Source organism: Anoplophora glabripennis, unplaced genomic scaffold, assembly GCF_000390285.2.
Source record: "Anoplophora glabripennis isolate ALB-LARVAE unplaced genomic scaffold, Agla_2.0 scaffold1722, whole genome shotgun sequence".
Lineage (NCBI taxonomy): Eukaryota > Metazoa > Arthropoda > Insecta > Coleoptera > Cerambycidae > Anoplophora > Anoplophora glabripennis.
This window is the reverse complement of record NW_019417919.1, coordinates 13,585-29,005: the sequence shown is the minus strand read 5'-3', so window position 1 is coordinate 29,005 and position 15,421 is coordinate 13,585. Positions and strand designations below refer to the sequence as shown.

Here is a 15,421-nt window from a genome sequence, read left to right as displayed (position 1 = left end):
CTAAAATCTCGAAAGCGGAGCCGTTTTCGGAAAATTTTGTAAAGAAAAATTCAAATTTATAATTTTTTTGTTTAATATTAACACCATTAAAATCCACCATTTAAATCCATACAAAATAAGAAATAGCAAAAACGAAGATCCTTCTGGCTTTGGCTAACCTTCAAAACCATTACCATTTTCGTTAATACACTTCTGCAATCTGTGGTAAAAACTCCTGGCAACAGAACAGAAATTAGCTTCATTTATTTCCGCTACTGCTTCATGAATCATGCCAACAGGCACAGTAAAATAAACCTTTTCTTTTATGTATCCCCATAACCAAAAGTATATCGGAATCAAGTCAGGAGACCGGGGTGGCCATGGTGTTGGTCCACTCCGTCCAATCCATTTATTAGGTTCAAAATATGTCGTACTTGTAATGTGGCATGTGCGGGCGCACCTTCATGCTCAAACATGCACGTTGCACGTTGTTATAGAGGAATATCTTCTATCAAACCTGGCAAAACGTTCTCGCAAAAATTACTGTAATTTTCACCATTCAGTATTCTTGGCAAAAACTATGGACCTATGATCCTTTTCCCGTAAATACCTATCCAAACATTTACAGGCCAATGTTTGCTGATTCCGCTGACGTTTTTCATGAGGATTCACATAATGTCAATAATGAAGGTTGTGGTCATTGAAAACTCCTTGTTTTTGTCCGGCCAACTTGATTAGTCTGTCGAAATTTGCGCATTTATTGAACTAAAATTAATAATTTATTCGAAAACGGCTCCGCTTTCGAGATTTTAGTATTCTACATTTTTGTTTTATTTTTTATTTTAGAATATATATCCGGCCGCTGGGGAGTGAATTTTGACTCACCTTGTATAAATAACTAAAAAAATTAAGAAATTCAATGACAATTAGGTAAAACATAATCTCGGATTTTTTGAAAATTTGTCGACCACTTTATTAATAAAATCTTCATGGTTGTTAAAAATAATCTTTCTGTGTAGACCCATCATTGCTAGGCAACAAGAGGAAACACATTTATTAATGCACAAAAGGAAGGACATGAGCCTTACAATAATAATCAGTGGTGGAAGGAAACAAAAGGTATAAATCTTAAGTCTAGGGAACTAGACATTATGAATTAAAGACACTAAATGAAATTCTACTTAAATTCTATTGACTTAAATATTATTAATGACTGGAAATTCCAGCCTTGGCGATAGACCGATAATAAATATTGTCTAAGTTTGCAGTTTATCTATAATTTAAAAACAATTAAATACAAAAATTTAAGGATCAAATAATAACCTTCACAATTCAAGTTTAAAGCTATAAAGCTAAGCCTATTGTTATATATATTATAGAAAATATATAAATTTCATAAACCTATGGGTAAACCTACAAAATTAAAAACGTTTTTTAATCCCCCTATATAAAATTGGTGCGTTACATAAAAATTTATTTTTTTAATTTAAAATTCCAGATCTAAATTTTTAAAATATGGAAATGTATGTTTAACACAAAATTTTATATTTTTAAATTCTTTTGTCAACAAATATTTATACTAATTTATTACAATTATTGTTTTTAAAAATGTAAATAAAACATTTTATTAAAAATTTCCTATCTAATATTTTTAGCTTAAGAAAATTTTGTACTTTTTTCAAATTTCTATAGTGTAAAGTTAAATCCATGTTTGTGGGGTCGCAACCCTTGTGCATCGGCCGCCATCTCGTAAAAAGGGCTGTGAATGGTTTTTATGCTACTACTTACTATATCGGGCAAACTATTCGTCGCGCAGAAAATTTGTAAATACATTTTTTGTTGCAAATTAAATTCTCTACAACTTTTAGTCGTAGAACCAAAAATAACAAAGTTATTAACGAAAATAGATAAAAATTTGGGAACAAATTTTCTTTTGGTCGTTATAACTTTTTTTCTGGTCATTTTACAAAAAAATTGCATCAGAGCATTTTGATAGAGGGGTTTTCAAGGAATAATTTCCATTACAAACTTTTTTCAAGTTTGATTTATTTATTAAGGTTTTACAGTGATGCGTAACTTACACTATTCTCCAGTACTAGTAAGTATACATTAATAAGAATAATTAGGCATGGGGGGTGTCCTTCAAAGTTTTCTTCCAGTTGTGCTACCACGTGCGTGCGTGACGTATTTAATTGTGAAAAGTATTTTGAGTTTTGTAGACACTATTTGGAATTTTGTGGACAAGAGGTGGGTTTCATTGTCGACCAAGCAAAATCAGATGCAGATACCATCATCGTTCACTCCGCTCTTGCTGCATCCCAATCGTTCAACTCAGTCACTATTGTCGCCGAAGATATCGACATTCTTGTCTTGCTCATGGCATTTGGAAGAACACATTCAAATGCATTTTTTTTTAAACCATCAAAAGGACGTACACAGAATAATTATATTGTCCGTCAAGTTTTATGCACGGAGACGTCAGTGTGGATAATCTGTTGTTTTTCCATGCCTTCTCAGGATGTGATATGACTTCAGCAGCTTACAACATCGGTAAAATGAAATTTCTCACAACCCTGGAGACACGTCCTGAGTTAGCTAGTGGAATGGCGTATTTTGCTCACTGCCGTTGGCGAACATTTTTTCATCTCTTTATATGGCGGCAATAAAGATGTTGATTCTCTTGACAGTCTTAGATATAAACGATTCGCCAAGTCGGTGAAAAAGAATACATTTAATTTGTCTTCACTTCCTCCAACACAAGACACAGCCCGCTTGCACAGCCTCCGAGGTCCAGTCATGGCTCGGGAATTACAACGGCCCTCAAGACTGAGTCTGGAAAAAGTATGGACAAATATTGATGCCCGTTCAAAGTTCAAAACCTCCAGCACCCCGTGATCTTCTAAAGTTGATATTCTGCCGATGCAAAGGAAATTGTGGGGTAATGTGTGGATGTCGGAAGGCAATGTTTTACAGTGTGCCTGAATTGTTCTGGGGAGATATGCAGCAACATAATGGCGGTATCAAAATTGATCGAGGAGAATGATTTTGAAGATGAACTGCCAACAATGACACCACTTCATTCTCCATCCTTCAATTCAATATCGGAAGCTCAACCAGATCCAGAGTCGCAGCCTGGCCCATCAAAGAGACTGAGGACACAGTAGATTGGGAAATATATTTCGATATTTTTAATTACACTAATTATAATGTCAGCTAGAAAATGTCCGTGGATTCTGCCTACTAGGGATACGACGTAAAAAAAAAATGCACCACCAGACTCTACCTCGTAGGGGGTGGGGAAAAGAGACAATAACTAATTAACAACATTGCAATGTCAATCATTAAAATGTTTCTTATAAAAATAATGGAAAGATGAGAGAAAACTATGCCTAATCATTCATATTAATGTATACTTACTAGTACTGGAGAATAGTGTAAGTTTCGCATCGCTGTAAAACCCTAATAAATAAATCAAATTTGAAAAGTTTGTAATGGAAATTATTCCTTGAAAACCCAACGACCAAAAGAAAATTTGTTCCCAAATTCTTATATATTTTTGTTAATAACTGTTATTTTAGGTTCTACGACTGAAAGTTATGGAACAAAATTTGTAGAGAATTTAATTTGCAACAAAAAATATATTTACAAATTTTCTGTGCAACGAATATAGCCTATATAGTAAGTAGTAGTATAAAAACCATTCGCAGCCCTTTTTACAAGATGGCGGCTGATGCACAAAGATTGCAACATTTGCCCACAAACATGGATTTAACTTTACACTAACCCCCTCTTGACATCTAAAAAATAAAATTGCGTGCTCTGATTTTTGCACGCTAAGCCCAAAAAAATGTAACATTTCAATGGACTAATAGTATATTGAGATATTCATTATGCCATCGACTTGGAAGTGTCGCAGAATAGCTTGCATATTTACACAGAGGCTACTTTTGACTTTTAGGAACACGTATCAATAGTTTATTTTTTCAAATTCCGTTGTGAAAACGTTTTTAAAATCTTTTTTAATAATTTTCTTACCCCACCGCTGGACAAGCTAGTGTGATCTCAGACAACAGTGCATTTTTGTTACAATAAATGTATCTTGTAATACAATTCGATTTTCTCAAAATCGGTACAAGATATAGACTGATATACAGTATACCTTTTTTTAGTAAGGTGAGAGAGGAATCGAACTATGAAAGCTGTCAAAGATGTATAAATTTAAATGGATAATTTTATCCGCTCCTGTATAATCCAGGTATATTGAAATCAGTTTAAACTTAGAAATGAACATTACCATGAGTTACCTTAATTGTCCAAATTTCATTATTGTCATGGTAACGACTTAGAAGTTATAATTGGAATTTGTTTTTCAACTTCTTTCTTTGAAGGCGAATAACTCCACAATGAAGCCAGATAGGAAATTTCTTTTTATGAAGTACGACAACTATATTGACCTTCCCTGTATACCCCTTGTTTTATTTTATTAATATTTTTGACATGACCTTTCAGCACATCCCTCATATATACAGGGTGTTTACAGTCTTGTGATTTTATTTTCAAGGGGCGACTAAACATCTTAAAAGAAGGCCATTAACCTTAAAATGTCTTAACAAAAGTTGCATAAGAGATATTACTGTTAAAATTTGTGTTTCCAAATCGATTGACTGGAAATGATTATCTTTTTTTGCAAAATCCGTTGATAAAACTATTGGGAGAAGTTCCTTTGAATGTACGTCGACAAATGTGGTTTCTCCAAGATGGCGCACTGCCGCATTTTAATCGCTTAGTTCGCCAGCATTTAGATAGTGTGTTCGAAAATAATAGATTGGTCGAGGTGGTCCTGTTCCATGGCCTCCTTGGTCACTCGACCTTAACCACCTTGATTTCTATTTATAGGGCGTTATGAAGACCTTGATATGCACCGCCGAAATAATGGATTTAGATAATCTTCATAACCTTGTTGAGGCAGCTGCTACGATAATTTGACGGTAAGACCAAGCCTAGTAAATTATGCCAATTCATGGATATGTTGAGCGAGACTTTGTGTTCAACAACATGGCAATAACTTTGATCAACTACTGTAAACTGGATTCCATGAAAAAATAAAAAAATTGTTTAATTTAATATGCTTATCACCCCCCTAAAAATAAAAAATATTTTTTAACAGTACCTAATATCTCTCATTATGCAACTTTTGTTAATAAATAACAAATAAGGAAATTGTTTTATTTACTATGCTTAATCACTCCTTAAAACTAGAAAATTAAAATCTAAAAAAATTTTTTAACAGTAACATCTCTTATTATGCTACTTTTGTCAAGATATTTGTTCGTCCTTATTAATTCTAGTTTTTTATTTTTTCCCTAATTAAATATTTTAATTTAAATAATTCCTTGTTCCAGAGTTCATCCTAAAATTTACCAACCTATCATGGGAAATTTCCCTGCCGCGCCGCTCGTATTACACCAAGTAAAGCCTTTTTACACTCTGGTGTGGACTACGCAGGTCCTTTTTTCATAACTCTTATTAAATCTCGTGGTTCAAAAACCCACAAAGCCTATATTTGTTTATTTATTTGTATGACCATGAAAGCTATTCATCTTGAATTAGTGTCAGATTTAACCGCCGATTGTTTTTTGACAGCTTTACGCAGGTTTGTTGCACCTCGCGGCCGTGTTAGTAATTTATATAGTGATATCGGCACTTGTTTCGTCAAAGCTAATAAAGAGCTTTTGCATTTAACTCACTCTTTGGGAAGCTGGCTGAAGTATGAAGAGTCATTTGCTTCGTGTAATTGGCAGTCAAGTGTCAACTTACGAAGAATTGAATATTATACTTTGCCAAATACAATCAATTTTTAATTCGCGTCCATTAACACCTGTTAGTTTGATCCGAATTATTTTTCTGCGTTAAAGCCTGGCCACTTCCTTACTTTGCAGCCGCTCACTGTCATTTCCGATGTCGATCTGCACGATGAAAATTTAAATCGCTTAACTCGCTGGCAGCTGTTTCGAAGAATTCATTAAGATCTTTGGAGTCGCTGGCAGAAGGAATATTTACATATCTTGCAACAGAGAAGCAAATGGTTAAATTCTACCGATCGACCAGAAATCGAATCACTTGTACTGATTCGATAATGCCCCTCCATAACCACTAACCAAATTGAGTCCTTTACCAATTATTCTCTCTGAAAATGCATAAGCATTTTGGTGGGCCGAAATGTTACGTCCTTATTTATTAATTCTTGTTTTTTTAATTTTTTGTCTAATTAAATATTTTAATTTAAATAATTCCTTGTTATAATAATTACCGCTTAATATAAACATTTCTAGTAATCTTAAACACTGAAAACCGCATTTATTTTTTGTTCTTTTTTTGTTGTATCAATGAGATAGTTCTGGGCGACATACCTTTATACCCGAGCCTTCGAGAGAAACCATGGGTGTATTGGTGTACGATAATCGCTCGCTTTTCGCCATAAATTAAAGAAAATACGAATATTAACAATTTTACGTTTCGTTGTGAAAATACTCATCTTAACCATTTTACAACGTTTGCTGTGTTCTCCACGTGTTTGCATTCGCTGGGTACCATATATCTGAGAGGCGCCTCTCTTGGAAGAAGCAATGGAGATTGGGGTAAGTTGCTATACAAATTGCCTCATTGTTATATTTTATCTCCATAATTTACTCACTTAAAATTTCCGCAAAGAAAAGTTATGCAATATATAGTCCATTTTTCTTCGCAACAATGACCTTCTTTTAAGATATTTAATCACCCCTTGAAAATAAAATCACAAGACCGTAAACTGTATAATTTGATTTTAATATAATAATCTCTAGAATTTATGACACGAACTTAGAAAACACTTAATATGTTTACCATTTCCTTTAGCAAATAAAAATATAGTTACCTTCATGTACTAATTGATGTGCTCTGCAAATTAGGGTTAAAGCATTTATTCTTATAAAGTCATGAGTAACTTTTGCTCCAAAAAGGTATCCAGCACCTCTGGGGCTTGTCGACCTAAAATATATTTTACTTTAAATGTAAAGATACAAAGAAAGTGTCATTATTATGTCTGAATACAGTAAATTGTTAAGAAAACACAATTTTACAGGGTGTTTCCAAACTTGAGTCAATTTTTTTTAACAAGGACGTAGAAGTCATAAAAATTGGTAATTTATCAAAAGTTACCTAAGTACATATACAGGGTGTTAGTAAATAAGTGCGACAAATTTCAGGGGGTGATTCTACATGAGAAAATAATGGCAGTTTGCTTATAAACGTATGTCCGCAAATGATTCGTTTTCCGAGATACGGGGCGTCAAAGTTTTTCTTAAAAACTGACGATTTAATTTATTGCTCTGAAACCGGTCGAGATGTGCAAATGAAATTTGTTGGGTTTTAAGAGGTAGTTATTCACATTTTTTGACGTGCAATTAAGAATTTTATGTTCATCATTGGCGCGTGTACGGGTAATAATCTCAATTTTTTTAAAGAAAAAAATGGTACGCTACTGAGATATTACAAATTAAAAATCATTTTTGAATTCCTCATTCAATTTGTGACAAAAAATCTCTCTTGCCTTTTCTTCGTATGGGGCGCCGTTTTGATACAAAAAAATAAAACATCTTAACGCATATTTTTTATTTCTTTAATATATTACCTAGTAGGCTACTGTCAACATTTGTCTGTTGAATACGAATATTTTTAAGAAATGTCAAATTAGCATTTCGTCATTATTAATTTATTAAGCTTTTAGTTTGGTATAACATTAGTGTTAATAAGTAATTAATTTTTCTTTTATCGAAAAGAATGGACAATTTTACAAATGCGGAATTGTCAGACATGCATTTTGTCTAGTACAGTTCCGTACCTCCCTAGCAGTCTCAGCTGTACAGGAATTTCTTCAAGAAGAACAGGTAACTCTTCCTGTAGGAATTAAGATAAGATTCACCTGTTAGTCGTTGTGGGAGGAAATATGGACCGATTAAATGATCATCAATTACTCCAAGCTATATATTTACGGAAAATTGATGCTGAAAATGAGCTTCAAAGATTCCATGGGGGGTTTTCCTCACCCCATAAGTGATTGTTATGGAAATTTCGTATACACTGTCGTCCAAAAGTAGCCTCGTCAGTAAACAAAACGTCATTTAAAAAATTAGGAATTTGAGCGATTTGATGATGAATCCATTGGCAAAAAAATAGGTGTGGAAAAAAAGTCTCTAGGTAGTAGAGCTTGCACACGTTCAATATGAAACGGACACAAATGCTTTTCTTTAAGAATTTTAAATATAGTGAAGTTGCTTACATTCAATATGTTGGCAATTTTTCGAGTACTTGTTTCAGGTGACTCCGCAATTAACTCGAGAACTGCTTCTTCTAGTTGCACAGTTCGTACTTCTTGAGGGCGTCCACATTCAACCGTTTGCTTCTTAAATGAACCATTTTCGCGCAAACGTTGATAAAGACGAGCAAATATTGTGTGACGAGGTACCCTACGTCCTGGACACAACTCGGCATACAATCGTCGAGCTTGCCGACCATTTCCATTACTTCGACCATAGACAAAATGCATGTCTGACAATTCCGCATTTGTAAAATTTTCCATTCTTTTCGATAAAAGAAAAATTAATTACTTATTAACACTAATGTTATAGCAAACCAAAAGCTTAATAAATTAATAATGACGAAATGCTAATTTGACATTTCTTAAAAATATTCGTATTCAACAGACAAATGTTGACAGTAGCCTACTAGGTAATATATTAAAGAAATAAAAAATATGCGTTAAGATGTTTTATTTTTTTGTATCAAAACGGCGCCCCATACGAAGAAAAGGCAAGAGAGATTTTTTGTCACAAATTGAATGAGGAATTCAAAAATGATTTTTAATTTGTAATATTTCAGTAGCGTACCATTTTTTTCTTTAAAAAAATTGAGATTATTACCCGTACACGCGCCAATGATGAACATAAAATTCTTAATTGCACGTCAAAAAATGTGAATAATTACCTCTTAAAATCCAACAAATTTCATTTGCACATCTCGACCGGTTTCAGAGCAATAAATTAAATCGTCAGTTTTTAAGAAAAACTTTGACGCCCCGTATCTCGGAAAACGAATCATTTGCGGACATACGTTTATAAGCAAACTGCCATTATTTTCTCATGTAGAATCACCCCCTGAAATTTGTTGCACTTATTTACTAACACCCTGTATAACGATATCAATATGAAATAATTTTGTAAAATTTAAGTCTGGTTTCTTGTTTTTGGCTTATGTTGTGATGATTGTATGTATTCACTACTCCAGCATGCACATATGCAAATTTACTAAGAAAAGTCAGTGTGAGCATTAAATACATACAACAAATCGTGTTTTCTTGACTTTGGTATTTTGTAATCTGTTTTTTAAACTAAGGGACACGTTTACAAAACAATGAACTTGTAGATATGCTTCCAATTTATAGGGAGTGCCTACCAAGTGCAGCTGCAGCATGTCAATTATAATTTTGTGTATTCTGTTACGAAATCATCTGTCACCATGAATGTTTGTTAATTTGAAAGTATCTTGATACGGGATATTTAGATATTTAGCAAAACAAAAAGGACTTATTGGAAAGTCTGAAATATATAAAATAGGTAACTGAAATTGAGGAAGAAATTCTAGAAAATGTTGGTAACGATCTGGAAACTAGGTAAATAGTAAATCAAGTTGGAGTAGCCCACAGTGGAATACAATAAGACAGAAACAATTTTATCCATATTGTTATCAAAGGGTATAATGCTATAATCTCTGTTGCTTCTACATTAGCTTTAAAATTTTGTAAGATTTGTTTTGGCTGTAGACTATACAGCTTGTTTGCAAGCTTCACAACGATAAATAAATATGATCTGTGAAAAAAGTTACAATAAAAGATTTTTGTTGTCAAAAATAAAATTAATTTAATTAATAACTTATTTAATTAATCCTTTTATTGATCGCTTTAAAATTTGGCACATTTATTTGGACTATCATGGCGTATTATTTCTTAAAAATTTAGTCAAATCGATATACTGGGTGGTAGTTTTCTCCGGTTTTCTCCCTATTTTACCGGTCAAAACTTTTACAAGGTCATATCTTTTTAAACAGGTAGCAACATTGAAAAGGTAGTGTTATTTAAAAAAAAATTGTTTCTTGAGAAAATCGCCTAAAGAAAACCATTCTTGACAAAAATGGCATTATTTGCAGGTCTGTATATTTCGGTTTGCGTAACAATGTCATGGATTTAAAACTTCAGTAGATGATGAAAACAAAATGTTTGTTGCTGTAGCTATCATTGACATTTATTATTGTCATTTGCACTAAGTCGCAGCGTATTGTTGTTCTACTTTTATTTTAATATTAATTGATTTGGCTAGATTTTTTAATTCGCTCCATTAGTTTATTGAGTAGGAAGTTTTTTATTAACATCGTTTTACTTAACATGGAATATCCATTCAATGAGCTTGCCGATTTGCATTTACGAGTAATATTAGGACGGTGCAAGATAAACTATTGAGCTGCTGCACTATTGTACAATGAAAAATTCCCGAATCATCAAACACCTCAACATACTATGTTCACTTCGATTAACAGAAGATTACAAGACTACGACTGTTTTAAAAAATATACTGTAAAGACCAATTGTCCTCGTCAGTTGCCACCTGAAATAGAACAAATTCTTAATGTTATTGAAAATGAGCCAAGAAGTGTCCCCAGTGTATCAAAGCAATTAAATGTATGTAAAACTAATATTCACAGAACTATAAAACAACAACTTCTTCAGCCATTTCATTTAACTTCTCAAGAACTTGAAAATTTAGATCCCAACGCACGTTTACAATTTTGCCGCTGGATGGTGAATGGCTTTGCAGAAGATAATAATTTGCTTCGAAAACTGTTTTTTGCAGATAAATATTGTGTTACAAGGAACGTAGTCGTAAATTTTCATAATTTGCAGGTGTGGTGATGAGAATCCTAAAGAAACACGAGAATAACATTATCTGATAGCCACAGCGATCAACATTTTGTTTTCATCACCTACTGAACTCAAAGTTTTCCGTGACACTGTTATTTAAATCTAAACATACAGACCTGCAAATGTCATTTTTCTCAGGAATGGTTTTCTGTAAGCGATCTTCTCAAGAGACAATTTTTTGTTAAAATAAAATGACCTTTTCAATGTTGCTGACTGTTTAAAAAAAATATGACCATTGTAAAAGTTTTGACCGCTAAAAGAGAGATGTAACCGGAGAAAACTACCACCCAGTATATCGATTTGACTAAAGCTTTAAGAAATAATATGCCATAATAGTCCAAATAAGTTGCCAAATTTTATTGGTAAAAGGGTTATGAAGTTATTAATTAAATTAGTTTTATTAACTTAAAAACCAAAAATTTTTTATTTAACTTTTTTCGTAGATCTTATTTATTTATCGTCGTGAAACGTTGTCGGTGAAATTTGCAGACTATACTTTGGCAGTAGAAAATCCTTACAATGTAAGACGAACCAGCAATGATTTTTGGTGATATTACCTGTTTTTAAAAGTTCTGCATCTTATTAAAAAATATATATCACAATTTTGAAAACGCCCTGTATATGGTGTCAGAATAACGCAACTAACTTTCAAGACTGATTCCTTCGTCAAAATAAAAAAAAACAGAGTAACATTTTTCCTACAATAATTACCAAGTGAGATTCTTGCAGAATTTCTAATGCCAAAATAAAGAAAAAAAATTATTACAAAAATTTAATCATGGTATATTGTTAATTACTTTGCTGATATATCCTTTTAATCTAAATGATTTTGTTACACCAAAATAACTTGCATTTTCAATTGTGGCACTTCCTACAAAAACAGCCATAGTCCAAATTTTACTTTTGTGGGAAATTAAAAAAAAATATTCTATCATTGTTACATTACTTTACAACGCAACAAAATTGTAATCGAAACCTTTTATATCATGTTCAAGTAAGACCTTATTAAAAATGGCATTGTAGAATTTCCGTCAATTTCGACATGTTACGGACATTGGTTGTTTTTGCAGGAAATAAAAAATAACTACAAGTAGAAACTGGAAGAATACTTTATAAAAAATAATATGGCGCCGCTGCTGTTGTCGTTATTGTCGATTTCGATATTATCCTCTTGACTGGGACCAGAACTCATACCTGGTTGTTCAAAATGTGACTGTATGTTTAGATAGTACTGAACATTTTCAGGGGTTTTCAAACACCTAGCTAGATTTCTTAGGAAACCTAGTTTTTGGGGTTTTATTTGAATTTCCTCGTGATACAAAGGCGTCAGTCAATTCACTGGGCAGTTTCTTTTTATTTCGCAGGTGTATAGTATCCCAGGGCCCCGTGTAAGAATGGTTTGGTTGAATGTAGTTCATATTGGCAGATATTTTAATGATTGTAAGTTGTTTTATTTTCATTGGTGGCTTTGGATTTGACATAAATTATGGCTTTAAGGCTTCAGCTATATTAAAAAACTTTCCCTGCTTGATTTTGACCAAATTAAAAAGAGGCGGCTTTTCTCTAGCTGCCAATATTAAGCGGTCCCAGTCTGACTGAACTTCTGCCATATTTTTCTTTTCTTGGCCTCAATCAAACTGAAGTCTTGATCGTTTGGCAATCAAGAATGTCCTCGTATTGAAAAATATTATGTGATGGCTATAAAAACCTTCAAAATGTGAACATTTCTGGCAAAAACAGCCATTGTAAAGGACTATGGTTGTTTTTGTAGAAACTCGAGTGGACTATGGCTGTTTTTGTAGAACTACCGAATCTTTCCTGTACTATAACTTTATCGGGTGTGCTCGAAAACATAAATGTTTTGCGAATTTCGAATTTTTGGACTATGGCTGTTTTTGTAAACAACGCCTCAATTATTTCTTGAGAAAATTTGCAAACTGTGTTCATGCTAGCAGCACAGCACCTCTCCACATACTATTTGTTGATATAGCCTGTAATGCTTCGAAATGTTCGTTTGAAAGTGGAGCAAAGATTTTATTATGATATGGAAGCGGAGGGAAACCAATTTGAACATTTAATAAAATAACTTTTTTTCATTCATTGAAATTTTGTCTTATTCTTTAAGTGGTGATTTTATTTTCATATAAAAAGTCGTATGTGGTCACAAAGCTTTAAAATGAAGTGTCAATCAACATAGGGTGCCATTTAAAGTTTTGTAATGGTATTTTATACTTCTGCCTAAGGGTTAGCTTCCAAGACACCAAAACTTAAGCCATCATATATCACTCTTGAAAAGAAAATTGACATGTCTTAGGTTTTTTTTGTTTTCTTTTTAATTCCGATATTTTTCAGGTGGGAAATTTTAATTGGAACACTCTGTATGTATACGTTTTAGAATCTCTGTTCAATCTTCCACAAATTTTGTTTCAATATTTTTTTTTGTAATTACCATGGTAGTGACAGAGTGGATGATAACACAATGAATCTTATAATACATCGACTTGAGTGTACTTTATCCAAATTTAAAAAATTCATTTTAAAGGACTGTTGAATTTGATTTTCTTTTAATAAACAGCTTAAAAGTTAAATTGTATGTTCTACAGTAGGAGGTGCTTTTATGTACTATCATAAACTGTTTTTAAATACTGAAAAATAAGCTATTCGGCTCATTATACCGATAAAACAATTTGTTATTTCAGTTGCTAGCCATGAAATTATACTGAATGTCTTAATGTGTATAATGAAAGTTCAAGACTCGGTCTGAAAATTATAATTTGTTTGTACTAAAGCTACATATTAATCCTGTTAATTTATGATATTATTTATTGTTGAAATGCTCATCATTTATAATTAACACATTTTTGGAAACTTTTTGGTATATTATGTGGAGTCCAGCAATCCTTCATAAACTAATAGCATGAATGCAATCTGCACATTTTTCAAAAAATTCTTTAAAATGACAAACTTTATTTTGGTGTAACAAAATTTCTTTTTAGGTTTCAACAAAGTAATAAAATATCCCAAGTACATTTTTGTATTTTTTTTTTTATATAACTCCATTTGTTTAATTTTCCTTATTTTGGCATTTGAAATCATCCAAATCGAAAATGATTGTGGATTTTGAAAGTACTTTTGAAGTAACAAATTCTGCTGCCATGATCAATGTCATGCGTTAATTAAATGCCAAGGAATTGCCTAGACTGTTAATTTAAGATTTAAGTCAGCAGTTTGCCATTTACTCAAAAATTGTTTAAGGTACAAAATTCATTTTAGTGTAACAAAACAGAAATAAAAAATTAACTAAATCTCCAAGTTTTTTTCCAATATGCTAAAAGTGACTTTATATAAGGAGCATTCCATGCCAAATCACCGAGATCGTGATCCGACCATTTTTAATTTTAATATTTTTTGATATTATGTATTTAGTGGCTATTTAGGGTAGCTTTCATGAATTTTTTTCAAATTTTTATTTTAACCTATGAAGTTATGAGTATTTGTGATCTAAGCGCCACTTCGAAAGATTTGGCTCCTGTAGTTGTTAATTTTTTTACGACTACTTTGGTACAACAATATTGAAATTTGTTATCTTATTTTTGTTATTTAAATCAAGTGAATATAACTATCAGTGCACGGATGACTTATTTTTTACAAATAAATGTATGTATACACTTATAAAGTAGTTGTTACGAGAATTAACAACTACAAGAGTCAAATCCTTCGAAGAGGCAGTTGGAACACTGGTGGGAATATTTTATGGAATTATACAGGAAATAAAATCCGTCGTGTTCTAGAAATTGATTTTCTATTTCATCGTTAACCTATCATCGTTAGGGTGTCCCTGAAAAGGATGGACAACGCTTGACCACAGTTTCCTTGAATGAAAATAAGACTATTTAGCCTAACTTACCTATATACAAAAGTACACGCCTACTGAGATATAGCCTTCTAAATATAGAACAGACAACCTAGTTTTTTTTTCAAATAATTTGCAAATTATTTTTCTTAGAAACTTCAAATTTGGTACACATATTTTTTTATATAATAGTCCAGGCGGTATCTGTGTCGGGTTGGTAAAACGCATATGATCGGAGATTTTTGCTTTAACGACTTCTAAATAACATCAGAAATGATAATTTTTCTATGCAAATAAAAAAAAAACGTGGGCTTAATTGTTACTGAAAAAAGTATAAATAACAGCAAAAAATCATTTTTTCTTAGATTTCTCGTCGACAACTTAGCAACTATTTGTTTTAGACAAAAATAGAGGGAATAAGAGGGGAAAAAGTTTTGTAATTCAATTTTGAATAAGACAGAGTTAGTTGCAATTCGAAAAAATAATTATTGTTATTGCAAAAATCGGAAAAATCATTTAAAAAATTGCAAAAAATGCTAGTTTATTTGTCAATTTTTTTCAGACACTTGAATAATACCTAG

At 32.2% G+C, this 15,421-nt stretch overlaps 1 protein-coding gene across 1 annotated transcript in view; it reads right to left on the bottom strand.

Annotated features, from left to right (window-relative positions):
* LOC108915186 (serine/threonine-protein phosphatase 6 catalytic subunit) overlaps positions 1–15,421 on the bottom strand; it is a 34,472-nt gene that overhangs the window by 5,734 nt on the left and 13,317 nt on the right. Inside the window, exon 4 of the mRNA XM_018721155.1 lies at positions 6,893–7,005. Coding sequence (XP_018576671.1) covers positions 6,893–7,005 — 113 coding nt within the window. The remainder of the gene's footprint in view (positions 1–6,892; positions 7,006–15,421) is intronic.